This window comes from Neoarius graeffei, chromosome 26, assembly GCF_027579695.1.
Source record: "Neoarius graeffei isolate fNeoGra1 chromosome 26, fNeoGra1.pri, whole genome shotgun sequence".
Classification (NCBI taxonomy): domain Eukaryota; kingdom Metazoa; phylum Chordata; class Actinopteri; order Siluriformes; family Ariidae; genus Neoarius; species Neoarius graeffei.
This window is the reverse complement of record NC_083594.1, coordinates 27830903-27844990: the sequence shown is the minus strand read 5'-3', so window position 1 is coordinate 27844990 and position 14088 is coordinate 27830903. Positions and strand designations below refer to the sequence as shown.

At 41.5% G+C, this 14088-nt stretch overlaps 1 protein-coding gene across 2 annotated transcripts in view; it reads right to left on the bottom strand.

The window, feature by feature from the left end:
- Window positions 1-8471, bottom strand: part of smarcd1 (SWI/SNF related, matrix associated, actin dependent regulator of chromatin, subfamily d, member 1) — a 104849-nt gene extending 96378 nt beyond the window's left edge. Inside the window, exon 1 of one of the 2 annotated variants that reach the window (XM_060911005.1) lies at window positions 8351-8471. Coding sequence is in view for 1 of the 2 variants with exons in the window: in XM_060911004.1 (XP_060766987.1) it covers window positions 7271-7456 (186 nt within the window). In the remaining variant the exon portion in view is untranslated. Of the gene's footprint in view, window positions 1-7270; window positions 7582-8350 lie in introns of those variants that run through there. The other variant, XM_060911004.1, reaches the window with a different exon arrangement.
- Between the last annotated feature and the right edge of the window lie 5617 nt (window positions 8472-14088).

Sequence of the window (14088 nt, the reverse complement as noted above, 5' to 3'; positions counted from 1 at the left end):
ATTTGGTCCTCCAGCTGTTCCTTTTTTGCACCTTTAACTAGGGATGTTAACCAATGACCGTTTGACCGGTGGTTGACCGAATCAACGTCAACCGGTTAATTTTTTTTGGGTTGTCGGTGAAAAAAAAAAAAAAAAAATTATATTATATATATCGTTTTGAAGCTGCAGATTTTGGAGCAGAGAACCTGGAATTCTGTGTTGTAAACGCTTGGGCCATGCCATGCGGTGTAAGGACGACAGCTGACAAATCAGAAACACCCATTCAGTCATGTCCCGCCCCAGTTGAAAACAGCTGCCACTCGGCGAAAGAAAGAAGTGTAGACACAGGCTTTTTAGCTTACAAATTACTATTCTGTTTTTTTTTTAAATTATTATTAGAAGGCACATCGAGTTTAGTCCTGCCTTGGCCAGTGCATTCTGAAAGTATGTTTCGGTCTGTAGCCAACAATGCATGTTATTGCAGATCATATCTCTCCACACAAACTAAAGGCGCAGATGCCGACTTTTTCACGGCTTTTTCATGGACTGTATATATAGGGATGTCCCGATCCGATCACGTGATCGGAAATCGGGCCCGATCACGTGGTTTCAGACTCGATCGGAATCGGGCATTACCTCCCGATCAGGGATCGGATATATATCTATATAATATATTCTCATTTTTAACACATCAATAGCTATACGTTGGCACAGAGTGAGACCAGACCTCTTGTCTCAACACCGCAACCTCAACACGTGCGGCATGACGTCACTTTGTAGCAGAGACGCTATTGGTTATTGGCTGCCCGTTGCCGGCAAAGTTGAACACGGAAGCAGTTCGAAGCGGAAAGCAAAGCATGTCTGCGGTGTGGCAGTATTTCAAAGTTGATGACAACATTGCCATAGCAAACTGTGAAATATGTAAAGTTGGAATTTCAAGGGGTGGACAGGAAAGGGCCGCATTTAATACAACAAACCTGATACGGCACCTGAAAAACAAACACCCGACACAATACAGCGAGTTTTTAGTGCTGTTGCAAACGTGTTGGATGACAAAAACAGGCTCAAACCTGAAAGGGTAGAAATGCTTGTTTTCATCAAGAAAAACGTTCATTTCCTTAATTGAAATTACTGTATACCACTGTGAGATGCGTTCTTAAAAGCAAATTACTGGCACTGTGGCAGGTTTTTTTTTTTTTTTAAATTTGTTTACATTCCTGCCAGGTATTTTAAGGTTATGTTTTTAATTTATTTATTGTTCAAACTACCTCACGTAAGTGCTCTGTTTGCTAACGGAGTTGTTGGATGTTAAAATAAGGTGTTAAATAAAAAAAAAAAAAAAAAAAATGAGGAACATCCTGGATCCATTTCTTTCCTCGTCTTTATTATTTTTTATGGATTATAAGAAGTTTCGGATCGGGACTCGGTATCGGCAGATACTCAAAATCAAATGATCGGTATCGGATCGGAGGGCAAAAAAACCTGATCGGGACATCCCTATGTGTGTATATATATCTCACACACACAGTTGTGAAAAACATCATTGTATATAACTACTCAGAATACTGCACATGATATAGGTATTATTGTCTTGATTGATCAGCTGTCCATCCTGCAAAAGGGGGAAGAGGAGTTCTACAATCTGATGGCCACTGTGGCATTCGGTGGTGCTCTTTGAAGGCCTCAGTCTCCCACTGAAAGTGCTCAGATGTGACACTGTGTCATGCAGGGGTGGGAAGGATTGTCCATAATATTGAGAAAATTTCCTCAGCATACTCCTCTCGGACACCACCAATGATTCCAGTTCCACTCCCAGGACAAACCCAGCTTTCCCGATGAGCTTGTTGAGTCTGTTAGCATCAGCTACTTTCACCCTGCTGCCCCAGCACACCACAGCGTAGACAATGATGCTGGCCACCACGGAGTGATAAAATATCTGCAGCATGGTTCTGCAGACATTAAAAGATCTGAGTCTAAGGAAAAACAGGTGGCTCTGACTGTTATTGTATAGTGCAGTTGTGTTTTTTGTCCAGTCCAGTTTGTCTATATGGACGTACCTGTATTCCTCTAATGTCCACCTCTGTTCTCTCGATGTTGACTGGGCTCAGACTGGCCCTTTGCTTCCTAAAGTCCACCACCAACGCCTTTGTCTTAGCAACGTTGAGTTGCAGGTGGTTTAGTCTGCACCACTCCACAAACCTGTCCACCACATCCCTGTATCAGCAGGGAACAGCCTCCTGTTCCCTGCTGATACAGCCCACAAAGGCAGAGTCATCCAAAAACTTCTGCAAGTGGCAGGACTGTGAGCAGAATCTGAAGTCAGAAGTATAGTGTGTGAACAGGAAAGGAGACAGGACCGTCCCCTGAGGTACCCCCATGCTGCCCACTATAAGGTCCAACATGTTTTCCAGCCTCACATACCTTCCTGTGAGGTAGTTGGTGATCCAGGCCACTACAGGAGCATCCACCTGCATCTTCAGCAGCTTATCACTAAGCAGGGCAGGTTTTGTGTTAAAAGCACTGGAAGTTTTAAAAAAAAATAAAAATAAAAAAAAAAAACATGACTCTCACAATCCTGCCTGTCTCCCCTTGATGGGTATAAGCCATGTGCAGCAAAAAAAAAAAAAGACGATGGTGTTGTCCATTCCAATATGGGGCTGGTAGGCGAACTGCAGGGGATCCAGTGATGGTTCTACTACTGAATGGAGGTGCTTCAAAACCAGCCTCTCCAGTGACTTCATGACATGAATTCAGAACCACTGGTCTGTAGTCATTGTATCTGCTTGGATGTTTCTTTTTGGGCACAGGAACAAGGCATGATGTTTTCCAAAGGGCCAGGACAATCATCCTGCTCAGGCTGAATATGTGCTGAAAAACCCCACACAGCTGAGTAGCACATCCTTTCAGCACTCTAAGGCTACATCCATATGACAACGGCAACGAGATGTTATTTTAAAAAAAAAAATCGCGTCCAAATGGGCAACGATCAGTAAAATATCAGGTCCATATGGCAACGCAACCCTTGCTGAAAACGATGCAATACACATGCCACACCTCTAGGGGCGCTGTAAGACGGTCCCTTCGGAGACACCAGAACAATAGAAGTAGTAAGGATGCATGCGCATAAACTATTATGCACGAGACTTCATATTAGCCACAAAGTCAGAAAAATCTGTTTGTAAAATTACATGATAATGACCAAATACAATGAAAAGTATTTTTCCAGTCTCACCTGTGAAAGGTAATCCCATGTGATCTCGTTTGGACGGCAAACCTGTTGGTACAGTTAAACGCAGCACATGAACGAGGCATCTTTATTCTCCGCTTTGACCCATCCAATATGGCGGCGAGGATGACGTATGATTCTACGCGAAAGGCGGCGTCTTTAATGGTCCGGAATAAATTGAATGCTACACGTTGATGGATTAATTTGTTGTTCTACACCCTTTTTGAGGAATGTATTGTAGGACTTAAACCAACATCTGAAGAGGTGAGATCGCTCCTTTTTTTCTCTATTTTTGCTGGCGGGATTGACTATTATTCTCTCTCTCTCTCTCTCTGCACCATTACACAATAAATATTCACAGTGAAAATATTTTGTAAGCGCGTTTCATGAACCAAGTTATAGGATTTGTTGACAACTCGCATTGAGTTCGTTACACTTCTACCCGGCATGAAGCACTCACAGTCATGTGGTTGTGACGTCATCGTAAACAAATCCGTTCTACTCATCCAGACGACTTCACAACGGCAATGTTGCCAGATCTTTCCACTCTGGAACCCGTTCTCAAAAGATTGCGTTTTGGGGCACCCAAAACGCCGGTGCCGTGTGGACGCCAGGCCAAAACGATAAACAATTGTATCGGATTCACCTGAATCCGTTGCCGTGTGGACAGGGCCTAAGGCTGTTCGGGCCTGCAGCCTTACCTGGGTGGAGATGACCGAGCTGCCTTCTCACCTCCTCCACTATGATGTTGATTGGAGAGGCGTTCTGGAGTCCTGATGGAAGAGGGTTGGAGGAGGGCTGAGGTGAATGGCCAGGAGAGTCAGTGAGTGGGGTAAATGATGGTGAGGGGGGTTTATTATTGGGAAAACAGCATACAGTCTTGGTGGGGACAATACTGTCCGTGCAAAAATTAATATAGAGGGATCCCGCATGACGTCACCACGCCGCGAGATTTCGGTAGTCGCCATATTGGAAGACCAAGTACACATCTATGCAAGTACATACATACATAAAACAAACTACACCTGAAATGTAGCCAGGGCCGGTTCTGCCCTAATCTGGACCCGGGTGCAACATCGCGCAACCCCCCCCCCAAAAAAAAGTCTAAATCAGGACAACCAGTGTTCGAACTACGGGGGTACTCAGGGGATCCGAGATCCCCTGAAACAGACATGAGATCCCTTGAAAACATGATTTGGGAAATGTTGGGGGGGGGGGGGGGGGTCTCTAAAATATTGGCAAAATGATGTTTATTGACATAGCAATCGTGTGTAACGGGAAGCATTTGCATATCTGAAGTGTTGTGTTTACATCAAAGATAAAATAAACCGATATGACAACGACTGCTGCTGCCAGGTTGGTTGTTGAGTAGCCTGACTTTTTTTTCTTGCGTGTGGTATCATTGTTGACGCGAGGTTGTTTTTTTGAACATGCCAATGCGGACACGATTTCCCCTGATGAGTTATGACTTCAGATGCGATGCGCGTGTGGAGTCCGCGTGATGTGCGTAAGATAGGCTTCTCATGTGTTTGGAGATCCGCGCTCCGAGACGAGCGCAAGCACCCCCCAGGGAAAAAAAAGGGACCCCCCGAAAATATCGGCATAGTTCGAACACTGAGGACAACCATCACATAACTATAACTATAAACATTTTAGATCAACTATTTTAACTAAATGGGCTATAATAAATAAGCCTGCAGGCAGCCACGGCGGGCTACCTCAGAAAAGTAACCATTCAATGACAACTGAAAGCCTGCAGCCACGGCGGGCTGCCTCAGAAAAGTAACCATTTGTCCTACCTTAAAACTCATTTTGCATTTTCTGCCTCCTTTTTTGTATTTTCGACCCTGCGTTTATTTTCTTTCCTTTTCTAAAAACCCGATTTGTGTCCAGACATTTTGTTCTGCTACCAACGAACTAACTCGTCAGGTCTCGTCTCTCGAGTCCGCGATGAAGGGCAACAATTGATACATTTTTACAAACAGCCAATAGGGAGATTGCAACGTTCAGGCTCTCCTTTGCTCACAGACACTCAGTAATGCACTTATTCTCTGTCTCCTGGCAGAAAGCTCCTTAGTTTGCTCCCCTTGTGTCTCAATCACAGCTGGTATTCTGAAGAACGACTTCTTTTCACCTTTCCCATCAGCTTTGTTGGAACACCCTAACACAGCACAAAAGTTTACCATTGTAGGTTTATGATGAATCAAGTGCCTCGTGGGTTTAAATTCTGCGCGCTGCCGTTATTTCCCCCTGATCACGAGTTTGTTGGTCTTCCAATATGGCGCAGGGTCTGTTTACTTACGGTTTCCGGTGACGTCAGTGGGAAGGGTCTATAGTCTGTTATGCAGTCAGTAAGTCCATCTATGTCCCCCTCATGCACATTACAGAGAAAGCCCCAGTCAGTCGCCTCAAAACAGCCCTGTAAAGTCACCTCAGCTTCCTGTGACCACATCCGGACAGTTCTAGTGATCACTGGTTGCCTTTGGACTCCAGGTATATAGAGGGGCTTGAGATAGACTAGGTTGTGATTTTATCTGCCCAGGGGAGGGAGAGTTTCAGAGCTCTATGCTTCATTAGCATACAGCAGGTCTAGTGTTTTATCATCTCTGGTCTTACAGTCAAAAAACTGTTTGAAAGCGGGCAGGGATGTTGTCAGGGTTGCATGGTTAAAATCTCCCGAGATTGCTATGAAGGCACTGGGGTGCAGGGTCTGAAGTCTCTCAGTCACAGTGTTGATGACGTCAGAAGCCCACGACGCATCAGCTGTGGGGGGAACGTAAACAATAACAATGGCCTGGGAAAACTCTCTGGGCAAGTAATATGGATGGAGACGTACTGCTAACAGTTCAATGTCCAGGCTGCACACGCAATCTTTCACTGTAATGTGTCCAGGGTTGCACCACTACTTGTTCACATAGACAGCGACATCCGCTCCTTTCTTCTTGCCGCTCTGGCTGCAACCCTTGTCCGCCTGCACCAATTGAAAGCTGGCTAAACTCACAATAGGAGTCCAGTATGTTCTCATGCAGCTATGTCTCAGTGAAGCACACTCTTGCTCTTTGTAAGTGATGTTAACTCATCCATTTTATTCACCAGTGATCTTGCGTTCCCCATAACAATAGAGGGAAGATACGGTCAGTATCTCCTCTTCCTTAGCCATCATCTCCTCCTGTCTCTGCAGCCCCGGTATTTCTTCCTTGGCTCCTTGGGGATTTCAGGTCTCTCACCAGCCACGCTGCTTTTTCGGAGGCTCATCAGCTGATCCCTGGTGTAAACAATAGAGCCCTGGTGCATCTCTGCCAGGACAGGGATCCGACAGGGTAAAAGTACTCCACAAGCAATTAAAATGAAAAAGAACATGTGAAACCACATCGTACCACTAAGACCAAAAACGTAGTTACAGCTATAGGTTATAAATACTCAAATCTAAAGAAAAAGTAAAAAGACACACACTAGACAACAAAGAGTGACTCTGGCAAGCTGCCACCTGGGACGGCACCAGAAGTTATATTTACTTGCTCATTCTCTACAATAACGTTTTATATTTATATATATATATATATATATATATATATATATATATATATATATATATATATAAATAAAACGTTATTGAACGTTATTGTAGAGAATGAGCAAGTAAATATAACTTTTAAAAAAACTACAGTTCTATGCAACAGTATATATAGCCAACCATATATATCTATTATTTCATGTTTTATTTAAACTTTTTCAAAGTCGAATTTATATTGTCTTTTTGCTATTATTATTCAGCAGTAAGAAAACAAAACAACTGAAAAGCAAAACCATAGCAATAATAATAATAATAATAATAATAATAATAATAAGCATACTGCAGTGCTAACTAGCTCATCAGTTAGCTCGCTGGCTACAAAACTGAATCTTCGGCTGAATACCGAATGGTTTCCTGTCAAACTTATAGTCCACTGCACTGTAGAATACCATAATTTTATACGTCATGGATCAAATTAATGTAGGTCGCACGGAGGCATTTGGGACTCTGCCATGACCCGCCTGTCCAGCCCTCTTTGTTCTCGCTCTTACCGGGTATCCAGGCCCAGGCATCGGTGAACGATACATTGGATTCTGCGGCCCTGTAGGTCCCATCCTTCCTGCAGGCGTTCCAGGAGCCATTCCTGGTCCTCCTCCACCCGGTACCGGAGGTCCTGGTCCCATACCGCCACCGCCGCCTCCAGATGCCGCTTGCTGAAAACCGCCACGCGCCGCCATTTTCTCTCCACAACGCGGAGGAATACCGACCAAGCAATCCACCTATGGGGAGCCGAGGCGTGTCACGTGGCAGGAACAAGGAAGTCTCGACTGTAACCCTTTCTTTGTAGGTTTTTTTTTTGTTGTTTTCCTTCTGTTTATGTTATAATATTTATATTACCCATCATTAAATAATAGGGATGTTAAGTCAATACGTTGTATTTTTCGATGTGTGTCTATTTTGTTTTAGTGGGAAAATATTGGCAACACTACTACATATGCTTAGAAATGTTTAGAGGTACAAACTGTGCTTTGTTGTTTCAGTTCAGTTCAAACTGCTAAAGATTTCTAACCACGTTTAACCACTGTGCTGTGGATTTTTATATATTGATGGCGGAATAAAAAAGACAAGTTACTAACTATTTATAGTAGCTACAATGTGTAAGAGGGTATATAGATGGCTCAGAGAAGATTTTTAAGTGCACACAAGACAGGATTGCGGCGATTTCTCTATCGAAACGCTGGTTGACATGGACGCTAATGCTGGGCGGAAGTGCAACTTGCAGCAGTGACCGCGCAAAACGTAAACAAACCGCCATAACAACAACAAACGCGATGAGATACTTCTTTACGTTGATGATTCTCCTGTCCGGTGACGTACACACGCATCCGGGCCCGGAAGTGACCAACAACAGGACAAAATCTACAATGGCTCAAGGATCATACGAGAACGCTGACTTTGATTGCCTGAGATCAAAAGGTTTGAACTTTGTCCACCTGAACGCTCGTAGCCTGCTCCCGAAGCTGGACGAATTGAGGGTATTCGCGGCCAACACGAAGGTAACAGTCATCGGTATCACAGAGACATGGTTGGACGATTTCGTCACCGATTCCGAGTTGGAAATCACGGGCTACCTGATTGTTCGTCGCGATCGGACCCGCAATGGTGGTGGAGTCTGCATGTACATCCGCGGTGACATCGTGTTCAATCCTAGATGTGACATCAGTGACAATCTAGAGATTGTGTGGACGGAACTGTATATCCCCAAGACGAAGCCTATCCTGGTGGGTGTGTGTTACAGACTGCCAAAACAACTGGAATTCTTTAACTGTCTTCAAAGATCCTGTATGGATTGTGATAACTTCTCCAGTTGTGAGTGTATTTTGCTTGATGATTTTAATGTTGACTGTACTCAAATTAAGGATAGAATGAATGTCTTATGTCAAGATCTTCAACATTTTATGTCCTTGTTTAGTATGTCTCAACTCATCACCAATCCTACTCATATCACTAAGACTACATCTACAATACTTGACCTTATCATTGTGTCTGACCCAATCAAAATCAAAAACAGCGGTGTTTTAAATTTTTGTGTGAGTGACCACATGCTAGTGTATTGTACTCGTAAAATCAGAAAGGTACCTGTTAACCGGCATAACTGTGTTAAGGTGAGATCACATAAAAACTATTCAAAAGAAGTTTTAGAATATAAACTTCAAGAAGTTAACTGGCAAGATGTTTATGATTGTGACTCAGTGTGTAATGCCTGGTGTATCTTTAAATGTAAATTTCTGTCTATTGTTGATGCTATTGCTCCGCTGAAAAATGTACGTGTCAAGCCTAACACTGCGCCCTGGATGACTGGTGAGATCATGCATCTCATCAGCGAACGGAATCTTGCCTTCCGTAAATTTAAGACAAGTAAAGACCATAGTTTTTATGATAAATATGTTTATCTTCATAACCAGGTGCATCAAAAGAAAAAGGTGGCTAAATCAGAGTACATCAATAATAAGATCAACGAATACAAACAGCAACCGAAGAAACTGTGGCAAATACTTAAAGGTCTTGGTACAACTTCTCAAAGTAAAACTAAGCCTGGTAATATTGGTCTAAATATAGACAATGAAATCTGTTTTGACAAACAAAAGGTGTCAGACAAGTTCAATATTTTTTTTACCACTGTATCTTCTAGTCTTGTGAATAAACTCCCTCCTTGTACTGAGAGATTCGGTCTGTCATATATCCATCAGTTCTACAGTTCCTTTAATCTGCAGGGTAACAGTTTCCGCTTAGCCGAGGTCACGGAGGAAGAAGTATGCAGGATTTTGTCCAATCTAAATTCGAGCAAGGCAACTGGATTGGATCAATTATCCCCCAAGTTTCTTAAAGATGGTGCCAAGCTCATTGCGTCTCCCCTTGCACATATTGTAAATTTGTCCTTCACTTCTGGTATTATTCCGGATGATCTTAAATTAGCAAGGGTGACGCCTATCCATAAAAAGAACAGCAAATTAGAACCCGGCAACTACCGACCAGTCTCTATTCTGAGCACCATCTCAAAATTATTTGAGAGGATAGTCTACAATCAACTAGATCTATATCTCTCCAACCACAAACTCCTATTTGAGTTTCAATCCGGTTTTTGGACATCACATTCAACTGACACCTGCTTGGTACATCTTACAGACTTTATCAAGTTGGAATAGGACAAAGGCAATTATGTACAGTGGCGCTTGAAAGTTTGTGAACCCTTTAGAATTTTCTATATTTCTGCATAAATATGACCTAAAACATCATCAGATTTTCACACAAGTCCTAAAAGTAGATAAAGAGAACCCATTTAAACAAATGAGACAAAAATATTATACTTGGTCATTTATTTAGTGAGGAAAATGATCCAATATTACATATCTGTGAGTGGCAAAAGTATGTGAACCTTTAGGATTAGCAGGTAATTTGAAGGTGAAATTAGAGTCCGGTGTTGGCAATCAATGGGATGACAATCAGGCGTGAGTGGGCACCCTGTTTTATTTAAAGAACAGGGATCTATCAAAATCTGATCTTCACAACACATGTTTGTGGAAGTGTGTCATGGCACGAACAAAGGAGATTTCTGAGGACCTCAGAAAAAGCATTGTTGATGCTCATCAGGCTGGAAAAGGATACAAAAGCATCTCTAAAGAGTTTGGACTCCACCAATCCACAGTCAGACAGATTGTGTACAAATGGAGGAAAATCAAGACCATTGTTACCCTCGCCAGGAGTGGTCGACCAACAAAGATCACTCCAAGAGCAAGGCGTGTGATAGTCGGCAAGGTCACAAAGGACCCCAGGGTAACTTCTAAGCAACTGAAGGCCTCTCTCACATTGGCTAATGTTAATGTTCATGAGTCCACCATCAGGAGAACACTGAACAACAAATGGTGTGCATGGCAGGGTTGCAAGGAGAAAGCCACTGCTTTCCAAAAAGAACATTGCTGCTCATCTTCAGTTTGCTAAAGATCATGTGGACAAGCCAGAAGGTTATTGGAAAGTGTTTTGTGGATGGATGAGACCAAATTAGAACTTTTTGGTTTAAATGAGAAATGTTATGTTTGGAGAAAGGAAAACACTGCATTCTAGCACAAGAACCTTATCCCATCTGTGAAACATGGTGGTGGTAGTATCATGGTTTGGGCCTGTTTTGCTGCATCTGGGCCAGGATGGCTTGCCATCATTGATGGAACAATGAATTCTGAATTATACCAGCAAATTCTAAAGGAAAATGTCAGGACATCTGTCCATGAACTGAATCTCAAGAGAAGGTGGGTCATGCAGCAAGACAACGACCCTAAGCACACAAGTCATTCTACCAAAAAATGGTTAAAGAAGAATAAAGTTAATGTTTTGGAATGGCCAAGTCAAAGTCCTGACCTTAATCCAATCGAAATGCTGTGGAAGGACCTGAAGCGAGCAGTTCATGTGAGGAAACCCACCAACATCCCAGAGTTGAAGCTGTTCTGTATGGAGGAATGGGCTAAAATTCCTCCAAGCCGGTGTGCAGGACTGATCAACAGTTACCGGAAACGTTTAGTTGCAGTTATTGCTGCACAAGGGGGTCACACCAGATACTGAAAGCAAAGGTTCACATACTTTTGTCACTCACAGATATGCAATATTGGATAATTTTCCTCAATAAATAAATGACCAAGTATAATATTTTTGTCTCATTTGTTTAACTGGGTTCTCTTTATCTACTTTTAGGACTTGTGTGAAAATCTGATGATGTTTTAGGTCATATTTATGTTGAAATATAGAAAATTCTAAAGGGTTCACAAACTTTCAAGCACCACTGTAGGTATGGTGCTCCTTGACCTGCAGAAAGCCTTTGATACAGTTAACCATCAAATACTTCTACATAAATTAGAAGCAATCGGTCTTCATAGATCTGCCATCAATTGGTTTAATTCCTACTTGAGTGAGCGCCAACAAGTTGTGGAAATAGGTGGCACAATGTCAAGGGCTTCTAAAATTACTTGTGGAGTGCCACAAGGATCAATATTAGGCCCTTTACTTTTCCTCATCTATGTTAATGACATTTCCTCAGCTGTTAAGTATGAACTTCTGCTTTATGCAGATGACTCGGCAATAATTGTACCAGGCAGCAATCCGGAGGAAATTCAACATAGATTATCAAGGGAGTTAGAGTCAATCAGGGAATGGCTGATTGACAATAAGCTCTCCTTACATCTTGGCAAAACGGAGTCAATTCTCTTCGGATCTAAGAGAAAACTCAACAAAATTAGTTCCATTCAGGTGCAATGTGCTGGCAGTACTTTGACATGTCAATCCAGTGTTAAGTATTTGGGGGTCGAATTGGACCAATCCCTGGCTGGGGAATGCATTGTGGATAAAATAGTTAAGAAATCCAATGCTAAACTAAAGTTTCTGTATAGACAGACTAAAAATGTCAACCTTGAAACTAAAAAGCTGCTTGTGTCAGCCTTAATCCAAAGTCACTATGACTATGCCAGTGCATCATGGTATTCTGGATTAACCAAGAAACATAGGTCTCGGTTACAGATTTCTCAGAACAAAATCATTAGATACCTTTTGAATGCACCGTCAAGGAGCCATGTTGGAGCTGATGAATTTTGCCTGGTTAGGATGTTGCCGGTGGAACTTCGTATTAAACAACTTAAATTAAATTTAGTACATAAAATTGTTAATGGAAACGCCCCTTCTTATCTTTCTCAGTCCCTTACCCTTACCCGTAATATTCACGGCATTGATACAAGATCCAACACCTCTTCTCTCCATGTTCCTCATGTCAAATCTTTTGGTAACACCTCTTTTTTTATACCGGTACTTTAGCCTGGAATGAGCTTCCATCTCATATTCAATGTACACAAAGCAGGTCTCTCTTCAAGTTGCTAGTCAAACAGTTTTTATTCAGTGAACTTATTAACCAGGAACACAGTCCTTATGTATATTACTAGTCATTTTGATTTTATACTCTTTATTTTGTTTAATTTATTTTAACAATTTGTATAATATTCTATTTTCATTTTTAGTCACTTGTTACATGCTAGTCACTTGACCCAAAGACCACAATGGAAACAAGCGCTGTGCGCTTTATTGTGTTATCCTGGTATGATTATGTCAATATATCATATATTTATTTATGTAAAATTTTTACATGTTTATACCGAATAAATCAATCAATCAATACAATGTAAGTGACAACAAACTAACTTGTCTTGCGGACGTTCCACAACATTAAATGAAAATATAAATGGATAAAAAGCACAGTGTGTTGTTCATTAATAAGTTAAAAAAGTGTAATCATTAACAAATTTCTGTGGTACAAGAGGAATAAAACACCCCATTGTGTTTTATAAACATCATGATTTATATATGATTTACATGCTATCTTTAACAAATGAACAATAATGGGGGGGGGGGGGGGGGGGGCATGAGGCTGCACACCTTTTTGTTTTTTTAATTATATGGTTTAAAATATGGGGAAGTCTGGGTTCTGAAAATTATTCTCCAGTTTTTTTCCCTTGAAAAATAATATCAAATAAGTATTCTTCACTTTTTCTTAGTCTGTACCTATTTTTTTTCTTATTTACCGACTTATCAAAGTGGGCTTAATACAGCTTTATACCAACCAAACGGGCACAATTCAAATATTTATACAGATACAGCTAGGCCTCTCCATTACATACAGTGTCTTGCAAAAGTATTCATCCCCCTTTGTGTTTGTCCCGTTTTGTTGCATTACAAGCAACAAAACACGACAAACACAAATGGGGGTTTAAAATGGATTTTTGGGAGGTTAGCGCCATAATTTACACAACATGCCTATCACTTTAAAGGTAAAAATTGTTTTATTGTGATACAAACAATAATTAAGATGGAAAAAACAGAAATCTGGCGTGTGCATAGGTATTCACCCCCTTTCGTATGAAACCCCTAAATAAGAGCTGGTCCAACCAATTCACTTCATAAGTCACAGCTGATTAAGCTCCACCTGTGTGCAATCAAAGTGTCACATGATCTGTCACATGATATCTGTGTAGATCAACCTGTTCTGGAAGGACCGTCCCTATGTCTGAAATCATTCACTCGTTCACTACTCCCTACTCACTTTATAGGGAATTACTAATATAGAAGACTATATAGTGAGCTCATTGGTAAAATGGAAACAAAAAACACTTCCGGACACTACTCCACTGCGCCATTATTTACGTCATTACCGTTGCACAATTAAATTGTGTCAGATCAGTCAGCTGGTAGGTTTTCAAAGTAATAAATACGTGCATGTATTTGTGTGATAAATACATATTATACCAAGCGTATTTCCCACATTAATAAATGCAAGGTA